The sequence below is a fragment of the Amblyraja radiata genome, chromosome 1 (genome assembly GCF_010909765.2).
Source record: "Amblyraja radiata isolate CabotCenter1 chromosome 1, sAmbRad1.1.pri, whole genome shotgun sequence".
In the NCBI taxonomy this organism is placed as follows: domain Eukaryota; kingdom Metazoa; phylum Chordata; class Chondrichthyes; order Rajiformes; family Rajidae; genus Amblyraja; species Amblyraja radiata.
The window spans coordinates 143,426,061-143,443,686 of NC_045956.1; the positions used below are offsets into that span (position 1 = coordinate 143,426,061).

A 17,626-nucleotide genomic window follows, 5' to 3' on the forward strand; every position below is an offset into this window, starting at 1 on the left:
AGTTGGATGATCAGCCATGATCATATTGAATGGCGGTGCAGGCTCGAAGGGCCGAATGGCCTACTCCTGCACCTAATTTCTATGTTTCTATGTTTCTAACTGTCTCAGTGAAATCTACTAATCATTGCACTCATGTATTTACGTATGATTGTGCTTATGTATAGTAAGATTTTACTGAATTGTATGCAAAACAAAGACTTTCACTGTATCTAGTTACTTATGACAATAAAATACCATTGAACCTGTACATTCGCTGCTAATTAAGGGGCTGTCCCACTACGGCAACCTAATTGGCGAGTTTAGAAGAGTTTAGGAGAGTTTGAAAAAATCTCATGTTGAAGTCCTCCTACGACTATGTAAAAGACCTCCTTCGCCCTCGTTCGACGATGTTGAAGATTAGCTTCGACTAGCTTTGGGAAAATTGAACTGAGTAGTGGCGAGTGAAGACGACCTCCTTCGATCTCCTTCGACCTCCGACCTCCCTTCGACTATGTTGAAGACTATCTAAGACTACCTTCGACTACCTTCGATTACCTTCGACTACCCTCGATTACCTACGAATAACATGCCGACCTACGACAATCTACTTCGACTAAACCTACAAGCAAAAAAAGCATCAATTTTTTCCATGGCGACCTTTTTTTACTCGAGAGCAATTTTCAACGTTGAAAAAATGCCGCGACCTAGCTGAGGCTTCGAGTACGCGGGGACTACTCTCGAGCATGAAGGAGAGTTACAAAGACCTCCTAGGACCTCGTGTCGACCATGCTGCGAGTATGAGTCAAGGGCAAATTCGTCAGAACTTGTGGATTAGGTCGCCGCAGTGGGACAGCCCCTTTAGCAGGTAAATGGAAGGGGGATGGAGAGGCTGTAGTGCAGAAGAACGTGACATCAATAGAGAGGGGAAAATATGTAGGCTTTATAAAGGAATTTTAAATCAATGCTGGCATGCAAACAGATTGCTGAGCCACAGCTGCAGGCCTTTAAATAGGCTTGGATCACCTGCTGGCAAGAATGGGTGAGCAGCATGTGAAAATTACACACTGCTAACATGTTCTCAGCCATTAACTAAGCTAAGTTTCCATAAATGCGACACAGTGGTGCAGCTGGTGGAGCTGCTGCTTCACAGTGCCAGAGATCCCTGTTCATTCCTGACTGTGGGTGCTGTCTGTGTGGAGTTTGCACCTTCTCCCTGCGATCGCGTGGGTTTCCTCTGGGCACTTAGTTTCCTCCCATACCTCAAATATGTGCGGGTTTGTAGGAGTGTATGTAATATGTAGGACAAGAAAGTGGGATAACATAGAACTAGTGTGAACAGGCGATCGATGGTCAGCATGGACTCGGTGGGCTGAAGGGCCTGTTTCTGTACCATTTCTCTGAAACTGAAATAGTCATATGGCACTGGAAGATAGAACCATCTATCGTACTTATAAAACTATGAATAATCTACGTTCTTTTCAAAGTCAGAATAAAAATGCAAAGCTGATCTACAGCACAGTGCGCCAGAAGTATTTTAATGAAATTGTAGCTCACTTATCAGATTATTTTGAATGATAATTATTTAAAGATTTCAGATTCACCTCGCAGGATGAATTTCGATTGCTTACTATTCTGTAATATAATCAAATTGATGAAATTACCATGCTCCCACACCTTTCCAATAATATAAATTTAATCCCGATAAAACAACTGCATGGAAGATCAGATTTTATAGACATATCAAAATCAGTAGCCATTCTCAGCATTGGAACTGGTATTTATGCTAAAATAGTGCCATTTTGATGCATATTTTGACTTTGTGATTCCTAGTAAAATCTGCAAAGTTATTGAAGACACTTTTGTAGTAATACCTTACTCGAAAAGTTCCATCCCCGACTATGGATAACAGCTCTATTCTGAAGTAACCAATAATATTCATACATAATGACTCATCTGTACCTTGGGAATATAATCAAATAAACAAGTGGAATTATTCCAGTTGATTATCCCCGCACCAATGAAAATTAACCATTCCGTCAACTGAAAAGAAAAAGTAGTTCAGTGTCATAAATTGCATTTAGTCATTTTTATCAATAATGCAACATTGATGAAGGAAAGGAATCAATTTTGCATGTGTTTACTTTGCAATCTTTAAACCTATATTTTTGTGTCCTTTATTTTCAGGAAGGAAGCCATGGTCACATATAGATTCAGCTAATCATTAGCATTAAGGAGCCTTCAGTGGGTCTTGCTGAAATCATTTGCTGTGTATTAATGACACATTTGCAATTTATACATGTACAAGCATGGGATAGATTCAAGGTGCTGAGATGACTTGGGGGACAGTTTGATTAAATATTCAAACCTTGTTTGTTTAGCATTTTGATGGAGATTTTGAAGGGAAGTTTATCAATACACAAGGAATTCAGATTTAAAATATATTCCAAACAATGTGAAAAAAAAAGAATGCTATCTCTGATGCTCCAGATGAACACACATCATCGAAGCAGAATTGTGATATTAACAAAACAAATGTTCACTATGTTCAAATGTACAAAATTGCTAAATACTTAAAATACAGGCTTCTCACTGAATCAGAAACTATTTCACTATTTTCTGATGTTTAATGTTCAGATCAATAAATATTCTCCACTGACAAGTTTCACCAAATCATTTTCCACTGTACATACCTCTTCAATATTTTAAATCTGAATTCCTTCTTCAATCAGAAACTGCTCTACAACTGTCCAGCTTTTAATATTCACGTCAATACAGATTATTCGCTGTTAAATTTCACCCGGAAACTACCACATGCTTAGATATAGCAGGTTACATTTTCATTTATATGCTAATGATAGTAGAAAGATATGCGTATCAAATGAGTTTCTAATATTCTCCTTGGTATTAGTAAACATGGAAATATTGTCCCCAAACCTTGTACTCAAATATGGACTGTGGTTTGTGTTTTATTGTTTGATGCCCTACTTAGATTGATTTATCTAAAAGATGATTAAATATACTAAAGAAGATTTCAGAAAAATTGCATTTTCTCTCAGGAGTTCAAAGAACAGGAGCACATTCTTGACGTTAGCCTTTGCATTTATGATGATTTGATACCCTAGACATAGGTTTTTACAGTTATTTAGTATTTTATCTTTAAATATAATTAAATGATGTGTTTAAGACAACTACACTTTTTCCAAATGTTTCTTTGTATCCATGCAGAATACACATGCACAATAAGATATGTTTAAAAATCATAATTTGCCACTGTGAATAGTGTACTCTGCAAGGGTCAGTGATTTCCAACTAACATGGATTCATGCTGGTTATCATTTATCTATTGTCAGTTGCAAGAAATACTTTCTTCAGAACCTCATTCGTCAGAACTTAATGAAGCATAGAGTAAAAGATTATTCCATAACCAAGAAAAAAAAACACGTGCTTTAATGTTTGTTTGTTGGAGGGGGGAAACAGAGGTCTTTCCTTTGGCTTCAGAATATCATCAAGGATTTCAGACTACCTTTTGCCCAAGTACCAGTCTTTGTGTTAGGTCCTGGTGTAGCACCTAACCTCCTGTATCACTGGGCTTCAGATTAATAAGGAAAGAGTGAAGAATGGATGCAAAGATAATATAAAGGCTAATGGGTATTCATTTCAGAAAAGGTATTAAACATGCTGGAATATATCAGCAGACACGGCAGGACAAAAAGATTCATAGCAACAACCCAATTTGCTTTACTCTATAGGATACATTCTCCACCCGAACAGTGAGCCATGCTTGAAGGTCAGAGAGACAGCTGCAACACTATAGATTTGAGTTTTCATTTAACTTAATCCCAAAGCAGGGTATGGTTTGCCACTCAATTCAACGTTGTTGTGTGTGTTCACATTGAGAGCAGAGGCAGTTTCATTCGGATTTTTGGCAAGATTCCTTTTAATAAATTGAAAATACCATGTAGAGTTGAAATGCAATTTATTTTTTTAAAATCAACTTTTAATAGTATTGGTAAATATATGATAAAATATGTCATTAAGCTGGAAAGAGTGAAAAAGCATGTCATTAACTTAGAAAGGGTGAAGAAACGATTCACCAGGATGTTACTAGGACTCAAGGGATTGTGTTATAAGGAGAGGCTAAATGGACTAGGACTTGTTTTCCTGGAGTGTAAGATGCTGGGAAGTGACCTTATGAAGGTATTCAAAGTCATGAGGGGCATAGATACGGTGAATATTTACTGCCTTTTCCCAGGGTGGAGCAGTCTAGAACTGGAGGACATAGGTTAAGATGAGAGGGGGAAATATATAAAAGACCAGAGAGGCAATTTCTGGTGCAGATATAGAACAAGCTGCCAGAGGTATGTTGATGTTTAAAAAGCATTCCGATGGATAGGAAAAGTTCGAAGGGATATGGTCAAAAACAGGCAAATGTGAAAAGAGCATATCATACATCTTTTATTTCCACTCTATCTACTTGTGTTGCCATTGTCAGGAAGTTATGAGCCTGAAAAGTGACCTATGGACTTCCCAAATTAAAGCTTACGGTCGATAAAACACATGTATCAGATCACCTGTGTTGCCATACAATCACTGCACACTTGTACTTTGACCAGAATCAGAGAACCACTCTCTCTGACCCTCCACAGATGAGAGTTAGATAGCAAGGTCGACTGGGCCATTGCTGAAACTAGATCCTAGGTGACATGAATTGAGGTTCTGCCCCCGCCACAGCCTGAAAGATATTGGGGGCAAAGCTAGGAATAGAGTCTCACCTTCTATAGAACAGGACATGGAACAATGCGGCAACAGGAACATGAAGCAAAGGTAAACTAATACCCTGTATGCCTGCCCTTGACTCATATCCCTCCATTCACTTCATATCTATGTGTCCACCTCAACGTTTCTTCATTGTCACTATTGCATCTGCTTTCATCACACCCTGGTAGCATATTCCAGGCACCCACCACTCTCTGTCAAATACTTGCCCTGTACATCTCCTTTAGCCTTTTCCCCTCTCACCTTAAAGCTATGCCCTTAATTATTTATATGTCCGCGCTGAGACAAAGACTCTGACTGTCTACCCTATCTACGCCTCTCATAATTTTATAAACTTCCACCAGGTCTCCCCTCAGCTTCCAAAACTCCAGAGAAAACATTTGTTCAACCTCTGTGTAGCTTCAAATAGCTAATAATATCCTTATAGCTAACATCCTCTAATCCAGGCTGCATCCTTATAAATCCTTCACATCCTTCCTGTAATGGGGTGACCAGAACTGCACGCAATATTCATAATATGACCTAACCAATGTTTTATAAAACTGAGACACTATGTCCCGACTGGTGTACTCAATGACTTGATTCCTGAATGCTAGCCTTCTTTACCATAGAAACTGGGCTTTTTTATGTCTATTTTCAAAGATATGTTAAAAGTATTAAAATAGCAGAAAATAATTAAAAGTAACAAAATTATTAAAGTTACAATGCAATAATTAAAAACATATTAGAACACTCACTAATGAGTAAAATACATTAAACATTGGCTGCAGCAGGTGACTTCTAGCCTTTATTATGTAATCAATTTGTCTGGGACTAATTAGCTTTCATCAATCTGTTGTTGGTCTAGGTTGGGCTTTACTAAGTTCTGTTAAGGGCCTGTCCCACGAGCATGCGACTCCATGCCATGCGGCAAGCGCGACCTAATGTGGTCGCTTGAGCCGTACGGCCTCGCGGGGCCGGTCCCACTTCGATTGCCGGAGCTGTATGGAGTTGTGTGGAGCTGGTCCCGACATCGCGCGGGGCTCCGAAAAACTGACCGTGTTCAAATATTTCGCGTGGCAATGGCCTGCCGGCCCGCAGCCGCCTCGACGCCGTACACACCGCCTCGATGGGCGTGCGCAGCGTCTCGACGCCGTACACACGTCTTGACGACGTACGTCACGCGCGAACTTCCTGCGGACTTCGCTCAAACTTCACGTCACTCACTCGACCTCCGCGCGGCCCCTGCTTCCGGTTTGGTCGCGCTTGCCGCATGCAGGCGCATGCTGGTGGGACCGGCCCTGTACGGGGATCACTCGACCTCCACGTGGCCCCCGCTTCCGGTTTGGTCGCGCTTGCCGCATGCAGGCCTCATTCTCGTGGGACAGGCCCTTAAGATAACTGGGGACTGTAAATCCATGCTGATTGGGAATCCAAAAGAAGCTTAAAAATGATGGTCTTCACAACCCCCACCACAAAGTAACGCATTGAAGTCTATTTTATCCCAATAATACTTTAAACCAATATTTGGATAGGGTGCACATTGTTAAACTTAATCCTTTTCTCCCAACTCCATCACCTTGCTTTGTTACTTCACTAATGGAATTTTAAGAACCGATCTAACCATTTTCTTAAAGATATAGCAAGCAAAAGTTATTAGATTTCATCAAAGTTAACCTATTTACTGAACTTATGTGGGAGCAGTATGTATTTTTGGTAGTAACTATGACCAGCATTGGTATGTCACATTAAGAAAATGTTTGAATCATGGTGCTTTTTATCCAGCAGCTCTTTAAGAGCCTTTAGCAATGTGATTGATTGATTGATTGAAAAATACAGCATTGAAACAGGCCACACTGACCATTGATCACACCTGTTCTATACTGTCCCACTTTTGCATCCTACACGCTAGGGGCAATTTGTTAAAATCCTTTAATACCAGTGGGCAGTGAATTGACAACAGTGCAGGAATTACCAAGGTGCAGTGGCATAAGGGTTCTCAGGATTCACAGCCCAGGCAAAGTTGCCGTTCACAGGCTGTTTATGGCCATAACTGAAGGACAACTGGATTTATAGGGTCAAAAAAAGATAGGTAAGACTATGAGAATAGTCCAGGAAGCACGTGTAAGCAGTGGGCGGGTCAAGATGTTATGTTGCAATCAAGCAATTTTCAAGCTTTTTGAGAGACCCCACCTATTGCATTTCAGCAGCAAAACATGTAGAACTCTTGGCAAAATACAGTCTATAAATGCAATTCCTGCTGATTGCAAGAACGCAGGAAATCAGATTAGATAAAGTCTATGTGGATGAAAGCTCAGGTTGTGGTCTACTCTTTGTAAGAAGTAGTAATACCTATGCAGACCTAAAGATAATTTAGCAAACCAATACACACATAGGCCACAACTGAAATTCATTCACCATTTAAAGATATTCCAATATCTGAATTCTGTAGTTTGATTTTAATTTCATTTTTGCCTGTGGAAAAAATAATCTATCATATAGATAACCTGAGCAGTTGATCACAGCTGTAGCCCTTGTTTACTTTATACAAACTTGCATGAATGCAATGCAAATGCAATGAAGTATTTTGAAATAAACTTTTCAAAGACTGGGTAGTCATGCATGACTCAAACTCCTTCAATATCCTTGTGTAAGTCCATTCTGACTGCTAAATGTATCTAATGGTGCAGATCATGTTGACTTCTGCTGTCGATCACACTGGACCTGATGACACGAAGCTACTGAAACTGAAGTAAATAACTAGACCTCCGGCGAAATGCTATGCGATGCAGGAGTTTGTGTTTTCCTGACATTCTGCCTGGAATTCAATAGTGAAGCACAGTCCAGCCGGGACTTCCCCACCATTAAATTGGGGGATCACAACTGGAAACCTACACATGGACTGACATGGATCTGATATCCCATTGATGAGGAGGTAAAAAGCAATATTTTTAATTATTATAGGTTCTTATGTATTTTGGTTAAAAAAATTAAAACTGGATATGTTTAGTTATTTACTCCAGTTTGATAGTTCTTCTGCCTCTGGATGTCAGAGCTATTAAAAACTATTAATATAATTGACAGTTTTTACACATGGCAAAGGTCAGCTGACTGACTCATTGGGTCCAGTCACTCTCATCAGTCAATGGGCCAGTGAGATAGTCCCTTTGCATCTGGCCTAGGTAGGCTTAAGTGTGGGTTGAGTATTGGTAGACCATGGGGAGTGAATCTAAGTGGTTGGACCAGGTCAGCCTGATCTGCCACAATAAATTCTGCATAAATTTTAGTCAAAGAGTAGCACTCTATTTTAGGATTAGTAGGATTGCACAGTGTATAACAATTTTCTGGATAAGTGAATCTAGGGAAAATATTTCTATCTCTTGGTTTGAATTTACCTCATTGTCACTTTCTTCTAAATGTTAATCATTCATTCCACAACTCCTAAATCAATCTAAATACACAAAGACTTTTGGTTAGATGAATTGTGCTATGCAGCACACAAAACTAAATTGACAATTAATGCATTGAAAAGAAGCCACTGCGGCTTTAAATGAAAATCTGCACTGCTAAAGAACCAAAGACCCACGTTCTTAGAGAAAATAAATTGCAAAGATCCTCAACTCAGTATCTGTTCTGATAGATCCTTGCCTCTGAAGCAGAGCAGTAATCAACAAATTACATTGAGCACCAGAGCTTGGAGCAACAAAGACAACTACCTCCTCTGCTTTCGCTGTCCGCTGGTTTCACCTGGATCGGTCTGTTCATCTGTGGATACAAAGAAAAAGCAATGGTCATTTCTAATCCCTTGTTATAAGATTACAAGTGAATCACTTCAGAAGTATCACATGGCATGTTTGAGAGTCAAAGCTTTCTTACAGCTTGGAATTATCACTATGAACGTAGCAAAACTTTGTAAGCAACTTCGCAGTACATTTAGAATTATTTAGTTATTCTAAGAATAGTTATTATTAGAATTAGTTATTCTAAGAATAAATACATAAGGGTTGTGTGAAATAATTTATACTTTACAAGTAGAATAATAGGTCAAAAGATAGATCTAAATTATTTTTTTCAAAACCAAGTATAAACTTGTTATATTCCACATCATATTTGCATTTGAATTACAAATTAGCCAAATAAAATTAAAATCCATGTTAAATACAAGTTTTGAATGGAATTATTGTACTACACAAGGCTAAAGTTTATTATTGTCACATGTACTGAGATACAGTGAAAAGCTTTGTTTTGTATGCAATCCAAATAGATCAGATATACTATACATAAATACAATTGTCAACAGAAGTACAATAGAGCAAAGAATATAGTTCTCAGCATTGTAGCGCATTAGAATTTCCACAATTGTGAATTGGACAATTTCCTAGTTAATGGAAGGAGCATTCAGAGGCCTGATAACTGAAGGGAAGATGTTGTTCCTGACTCTGGTGTGTATGCGTTCAAATTCCTGTACCTTCTGCTGAATGGGAGCAGGGAGAAGAAGGAAGGCCATGATGGGACAAGTCTGTGTTTATATTGGCTGCTTCTCTGAGGCAGCGTGAAGTGTAGATGGATTCAATGGTGGGGAGTCTGGTCTGTGCGATGGACTGGGATACATTAACAACTCTGCAATTTCTTGTCGTCTCGTGCGTCAACTCTCACATCACAACCTCGCAAACTGATGCCTGGCAGCAACAGATTTTGGAAAAAGGGAGATCCATACTTCAGAGATTAATATGTCTTTGCTGGCATTGGTGGTACAACTTCAACAGAGTGCAGGTTGAACAGAGTAAAATGTGTTAAGTATGGGAGCTCGATGGGAGGGGAAGGAGGTGAAGCTTTGTGTTTTCAATATGTATGGTCACAATACAGGACGTTAAACACATACATTAAAAAATTGGCAACCAAGGGGCAAAAGCCCAGAGGGAGCTTCATTATTAGTATCAATAGAGAAACATTGGAAAGTAAGGTCAAAAGACCAAAGACTGATAATCTAGTGATCTGATGGTCTTCCATTGCCTTTTTGTTGGTTGTTGGTTGTGGCAGAGTGGGTGCTGTGAAGATGTTTCCCCTACTGGGAGAGTTAATAATCAAAGGGTGAATTCCCAGAATATAGGTTCAGTCACTGAAGGCTGAGTTCAGGATGAATTTCTTCATGCAGTGAAATATGAGGCTTTGTCATTTTCATTTTTAGAGATACAGTGCGGAAACAGGTCCTTCAGCCCACTGAGTCCGCACCGACCAGCAATCACCCCATACACTAGCACCATCCTACACACAAGAGGGACAATTTAACCAAAGCTATTTCACTTATAATCCTGTACATCTTTGGAGTGTGGGAGGAAACTGGAGGACCCGGAGAAAACCCACATAGGTCAGAGGTAGAGTGTACAAATTCCACATAGTCAGCACCTTTGTCAGGATTGAATCTGGGTCTCTGGCGCTCTAGGGCAGCAACTCTGCCACTGTGCCGTCCAATGCATTTCCAGACTATTCAGGGGAATCATGGATTATGGGGATAGGGCAGGAAAATGGAGTCAAGCCTAAAGATCAGGTCAGCTGTTAACTTAATAAGAAATGCACCAGGCTGGAGGGCTTGAATAGCAAAGTGCTTCTTCTTCTTACACTTTAATGCCAACTGTGAAGCTCACAGCTAGGAAAATGCAGAACAATGAGTCTCCATATTGACAGTTCATAAATTGGGCAATGCTGGGTTGTTCAAAATCCAGAGAGAAGACAGAAACTAAAAAACTACTGGAAGATCACAGGTATAACCATAAATGTGCTGGATAAGCACTGGCAGATAGTAAACAGAAAGAAAGAAGAAATAAAATGATAAAGAATAGATGTTCAAATAAATTAATAAAGTGAATGAAAATTGATACCAGGAATCTGTTATAACGTTTTTAAAAATAACAATAATTTCCTATCGTAGTTACTTTGCATTGCTATGACTTCAATACTGTAAATTGTGAATTGCTTTTCAATTAATATTTTTCTATTATTTATGTGTGTCACACATTCACAGCAAAAATTACATATGTGTCATGTTCTGAATCTTGTTCTGCACTGATGATGAAAGAAGTGCTTTTTTATTACTTCAACTATTAGGTTACCATGGTGATACTATTTTTCAATCTGGCTCGGTATATTTCAGAGTTACAAGCAAGATGTTGAGATTTAAAAAATGAAATGATCGAGCAATCAGAAGATGCAATCCTCCTGCATGACCTACTGTAACACTTTAATGACACTCAACAATTTATTCAGATGCGCTGTAGAAAGCATCCTATGAGGATGCATCTCAACATGGTTTGGGAACTGTTCTGCTCAACACCACAAGAAATTGTGGATGCAGTTCAGTCCAGCACGCAAACCAGCCTCACCCCCCCATATAAACTCCATCTACACTTCACACTGGCTAAGGAGAGCAGCCAACATAATCAAGGACCACTCACACATTCGTCATTCTCTCTTCTCCCCTTTTTCCATCAGGCAGAAGATACAAAAGCTTGAAAGCATGTGCCATCAAATTAAAGAACAGCTTTTTGCACTATTATCAGACTATTGGAGGAACCTCTCATAAGGTATAGATTATACCCGATCTATTCTCATTACAGCCCTTGCACTTTTTTTATCTGCCCTTTCAATGTTGTTGTTCATAACTCATAGGAGCAGAATTAGGCAATTTGGCCCATCATGTCTAGTCTGCCATTCAATCGGGCTTATCTATCCTTCCCTCTCAACCCCATTCTCCTGCCTTCTCCCCATAATATTTGAGATCCTTACTAATCAAGAACCCATCAATCTCCGCTGTAAAAATACCCAAAGACGGCCTCCACAGCCATCTGTGGCAATGAATTCTATAGATTCACTGCCCTCTGGCTCATGAAATTCCTCCTCATCTCCTTTCCAAAGATAGGTCCTGCGCTATTTTGTAACGCTGCGTTCTGCACTGTTTCCTTTCTCTTTTTGAACAACCTGTTGTCCTCATGTATAGTTCGATTGTATTCATGCAGGTAAAATAAAGTGTTTCTCTATAACATACACATCACAATAATAATAAGAATGCTATGGTGGATTTTATTGTGTATTGTGTGTTCCTTTTTGATTGTACCGCTGCTGGCAAGTTCATTTCCCGGCACTTTAGAAACATAGACACATAGAAAATAGGTGCAGGAGTAGGCCATTCGGCCCTTCGAGCCTGCACCGCCATTCGATATGATCATGGCTGATCATCCAACTCAGTATCCCATCCCTGCCTCCTCTCCATACCCCCTGATCCCTTTAGCCACAAGGGCCATATCTAACTCCCTCTTAAATATAGCCAATGAACTGGCCTCAACTACCTTCTGTGGCAGAGAATTCCACAGATTCACCACTCTCTGTGTAAAAAATGATTTTCTCATCTCGGTCCTAAAAGACTTCCCTCTTATCCTTAAACTGTGACCCCTTGTTCTGGACTTCCCCAACATCGGGAACAATCTTCCTGCATCTAGCCTGTCCAGCCCCCTAAGAATTTTGTAAGTGTATCTTTATTGTGTATGTGATTAATAAATCTGATTGATTGATTGATTGATTGATTGATTGATTGATTGATTGATTGATTGATTGATTGATTGATTGATTGATTGATTGATTGATTGATTGATTGATTGATTGATTGATAATAAACAATCCTAATAATTACACTGGATAGGGATTTATCCCAGTTCTGGGAAGAAACAGGCATATGAAGTAAGTTTTGGAAAACAGAGGAAGAGATTTAGATAGTTTCCTGTACTGAGTCTTCACACTACCCAAGTGATTCAATGCATCTGCTCACAGATCCAGGTTAATCTCTCCTTCAATGCCTCACACATGTGAACACTGAATCTTGTTAGTGACACTTGTTTTTCGTCTCTGAAGAGAGTGAGTATCATAGTAAACACAAAAAATGTCGGAGACACACATCTGCTCAATTAGCATTTGTAGAGGGAAAAACAGAGAAATACAGATCCGCTGATCATGGGGAAATGTTGCACAGAAATGGGCCCTTTGACTCACCACATCTGTGCCAACCTTTTCCCTATCTACACTAATCCCATTTGCCCACTGAATATTTCCAGAGGAGTTCTGTTTCCATTTTAGCTTTTCAGCACCCACAGCATTTAGCTTTTGTATTTTGTTAGTTCTACGAATTGAAAAGATAGACAGTTGTCATGTGAATGGCTTCCTGGGAATGCGAGGGAGTGACCCACTTGAATTTCAGATGATCCAAAAAGAACTTCACCCTTTTCAGCCTCACAAATATGACATAAGTGAAATGCCACTTCTATACGCAGATTGAAAAATATTCATTGGGCTTCTAAATCCTTGAGAGTTTCTATTTCTTCCAAGATGAAAAAGACAATCTCTGACAAAAGTACAGAAGCCTAATGTTTACATAATCTTGACATGAAGCAAGAAGCCCACACATCAAAATGACAGGCTTGGCCAGTACCATTGCAGCTGTTACATACCATGTGAATAAGTAAAAAAAGATGATGTATCATTTCCTTTATAAAACTGATAGGCACTTTGATTATTTCACTCACTGATAATTATGTTGTGAGACAGATTATGTTAAGTAATTAATTCTAATTGTAGTCTGGAACAATCATTAAAATGTCAGACTTTAACTCTTCATGGAGCTGAGGGTTACCATTCAGCTGGCGATAGAGGCTGTCCATTATAGGATGTACTTGGATGATGTTCAAAATCCCATCTTCCACTAGAGACAAACGGATGGTTAAGTGTACTGCCGGCGTGAGTATATAATTTTAGTCAGGGCGAGTCAGCCAGAATTACTGTCCACTGTTGATTTTGTCATTTTAAAATAATGGTGCACAGTAAGCAATACTGAAATAGCCCTGCTTGCAGCAGTAAAATAATGTAAATGTTTAAACCATCCTCTCTTGCAAAGTTAACGGGGCTTAAATAAAACTGTATGCCCCTCTTATCTAAAGCAGCTATCAATCATGTTGCAAACATGACTGAATCCTACAATTAATATTTACAAGTTAGTATTGTTCATTTGACACTCTCAGTAAAGTAGATTTTGTTGGTGTTCAGATCAATTCTCATCCCCAATCATCCATTCTAATGACTTCCACCTCAGAACAAAGGACTAACGTCTCCCTCCCATTTTTCATTGAGTCTCTGATCATTTACGTCATATCTTGTTTTACTTTCGTCAAGAGACAAGTCAAGAGTGGTTCACTGTTATATGTACTGAACACGGTATAATTAAGTTCTTACTTGCAGCACCATACCAAGTATGCAAACACAATACTTTTAAATGACATTTTAATAAATTCAATAAAATTAATAAACGCTATTAGTGCAAGGAAACCTGAAGTCTCTAACACACCCAAAACAGTTTCTAGTTCATAGTTTAGTTGGTGTTTGCAGTGTTCAAGAGCCTGATGGCTGTTGAGAAGGAGATGTTCCTGAACCTGGAGGTCCTGGACATTTGTTTCTAATATTAAATGTTGATAGATCCTTTATCTTGCTGGGTCAGTTGGACCAACACAGTTGTGCCTAAGCCCTGTTTCCACACTCAGATTACATTTTCCTATCTATGTTGACAGAGTGAGTCAGTTCAGTAAGTTATTTGTTTTTTCAGTCAATGCGGCACTGAACTCTTGGCCCTCTCTACTGGTTCTCACTGCCCACTGTGGATTGATAGTGTTCCTCTTCAGTAGTTCACACTGCCTATGATGGTTTGAGGTGTGTCTTTACCACTAGTTCACATTGCCCACTGTGGATTAAGGTGTGCCTTTGTTCACACTGTTCACTGTGGATTGCAGATAGTTCTCATCACTGGTTCACACTGCCCACTGTGGATCATGGATGGTCCTCATTAATGGTTCACATTGCCCACTATGGATTGTGGGCGCTCCTCATCACAGTTTCACACTGCTCATTGTGCATTGGGAGTGTACCCCTCCAATGGTTCAGACAGCACGATGTGGATAAAGGGTGCTCCTCACCACTGTTTCACGCTGCGAATTGGGCATATTCCTGTCCAGTGGTTCACACTGCCCACCGAGGATCAAGGGTGCTCCTCTCTGCTGGGTCACACTGCATCCAGTCAGAGCGAATTTCAAATAATCAGTGCTTTTGTCGCGTAATATCTGTGACCTGGGTTTGATCCTGACCTCCAACCCTGTCTGTATTGTATTGTATTCAAATTTATTGTCATTGTCTCAATTAGAGACAACGAAATGAATTTTCCTTACAGGCAATATCATAAAAATAAATAAATAATAAATAATAAAACATATTAAAAATAAAATTGAATTAAAAAAAGAAAAGCACAAACACAGAAAGTCCACGACACAACATAACACAGTGGCACCAAGGTGAGGAAGGCACCATAGTCCAGCCAGCCTCCCCTCCGATCTTCCCAGATGTTCATCCGTGGTCTGGGCCTTCCGAGCACCCGCAGTCGCCGCCCCGGGCGGCCCGATATTCAGGCCCTCACGCCGGGCTGGTGGAACGCCGACGCCGATCCCCGACGGTGAACATCCTCCTCCTCAGTGGCCCGGACCTCCTGATCAGCCGCCTCCCGCAGCCGGAGTCCGCAGTTCCCGAGTCCGCAGGCCGAGCCGCGCGGAGTCGCAGGACCCCGCGTTGTTGATCAGCGCCGCCCGCGTTGGGAGCTCCGCAAACCGCAGCTCCATGATGTCGGTGCCGCAGGTCCAGCATTCCGGGCTCCAGTCGGCGATCCCCAGTAAGGCATCGCCAGCCCCGCGATGTTACAGCGCTGTCCCGCCGCTGCAGGAGCTTTGGTCGATCCCGGCAGGAAAGGCCGCGCCAATCCAGTAGGTGGGCCGCTGGGGGGGCGAGGACGCGACTCGAATAATAGTCACGTCCTCTCCAGGAAGCGGCCGAAGGACGGTATCCCCCTTACCGTGCCCTCTTACCCCACATAAAAACATTAAAAAAAACATAAACAACACACTTCAACATAACAAAAAAAACGAAAAAACAAAAAGATACCGGGCTGAAGGTGGAGGCAGCTGGCACCAGCGCCACCGGAAGTACATTTGTGTGGTGTTTGCATGTTCTACTCATTGACTTCATGGATTAATCGCCCCCATTCCCTCTGATTTCTTCTTATATTACAAAGACGTGTTGGTATGTTAATTGGCAACAGTGCATTTGCCTGTGTGTAGGTGGGTGGCAGGAAAATCACAGGGGGAAGTGCGAGTGATGGAAACTCACATTTAATAATATGTAAATGACAACCTTTCCTCCCTTACAATTGTCTCGATTAGAGTCATAGGCTCTTTGGCCTAACTTGCCTATGCTGACCGAGGTGCACCATCTACGCTTGTCCCACCTATCCACTTTTTGCCCATATCCCTCTAAACCTTTCCTATCCATGTACGTGTCCATATTTTAAAGGTTGTTACAATGCCTGCCTCAACTACCTCCTCTGGCAGCTCGTTCCCTATACCCTCTACCCTCTGAGAAAAAAAGTTGCCACTCAAGTCCCTATTAAATGTTTACCCTCTCACCTTAAAGTCAAGTCAAGTCAAGTCAAGTTTATTTGTCATATACGCATACGAGATGCGCAGTGGAATGAAAAGTGGCAATGCTTACGGATTATGCAAAAAACGACAAAACAGAATAGAACAGAATTGGTAATTACATATTTTTAAATTAAAAAAAAAAAAGACACTTCACAACAGTAATAGCTCTGTCCCACTGTACATTCAAAGAGTTCTCCCGAGTTTGCCCTGATCGTACTCGGAGATTTATGATAATGGCCGCTCGCAGGTACTAGGGGATCTCGTAGACATTTTTCAACATGTTGAAAAATCTTCATGAGTCTTCCTGAGCTTAACTGCCGTTAGCGAGTCTTCCCGAGTACCTGCCGTTAGCGTTACTAGCCGCTAAGAGATTTCCCCGAGCTCCGACGTACCCGCTACGTTCATTCTATGTGCTTACCACAAGTTTGTTTTTTCTTTAAAACTCAGGAGAGCACTTCAATGAACTCGTACCGTGGGGCAGGGCTTTTAATTGGTACAGTAAGTTAGTCCCTGGTGAGATAAGAGTTTACAGTCCTAATGGCCTCTGGGAAGAAACTCCGTCTCATCCATCTGGTTCTTGACTTCCCCTATGCTATGTAAACGTCTGTGCATTGATTCTTTCTATTGCCTCCTTTTACACACCTCTGTAAGATCACCCCTCAACCTCCTGAGCTCCATGGAATAAAGTCCTGTTTGAAATGAATAGTCTCTGAATCTGGGCTGAGCCTAATTTGATGCAAGTACAGTGAGGTTACTGCGATGAAACTTTAGGAAGAGTCGAACATTGAAAGAATAGCTGTGGTGTGCTGTATGAAATCTAGAACTTTCAAGTTTGCACCGAATTCCACACGTGTCCTTAACACCTTTATCACGATGGCAGTAAAAGTCAGCATGGCACAACAAGAAATTGTGCCATTATTTTTGTGGAAAGCTGAATTTAGATCAAAGTATAATGTTTTGATAAGGGTTCCTGCCACATATGTTAAACATATCCACTTGAATCCTGACCTGTATATTTCAGACTGTATAAAGCTTAATTTCATTCCTTGTGATTTTTCTTGGGTCCAAATTGAAGACTTTTTAACCATAAGATGAAACCTCCTTGGTAATACTGACTGACATTTTCCTTGAGGGTTGCTTTAAATAAAGAAGCATTTCTGTATTTACATCCAAGATCTGGCTATCTGGGAGTTCAACTACTTAATGTACATTCAGCACATTCATAAATTCTTTGGATCACAATTAATTGTGGAAAAAAATTGATTAAATAATACGATTCTTATCTGAAAGTGTGTTTTAAGCACAGATAATTAGCTTCTTTACCCTGGCCCCTAATC

At 40.4% G+C, this 17,626-nt stretch overlaps 1 protein-coding gene across 9 annotated transcripts in view; it reads right to left on the bottom strand.

Moving 5' to 3' along the window:
* celf4 (CUGBP Elav-like family member 4) overlaps positions 1–17,626 on the bottom strand; it is a 1,189,269-nt gene that overhangs the window by 688,833 nt on the left and 482,810 nt on the right. For all 9 annotated transcript variants that reach the window (XM_033032265.1, XM_033032259.1, XM_033032244.1 and 6 more), the window contains exon 3: positions 8,451–8,499. In XM_033032265.1, the coding sequence (XP_032888156.1) occupies positions 8,451–8,499 (49 nt within the window). The remainder of the gene's footprint in view (positions 1–8,450; positions 8,500–17,626) is intronic.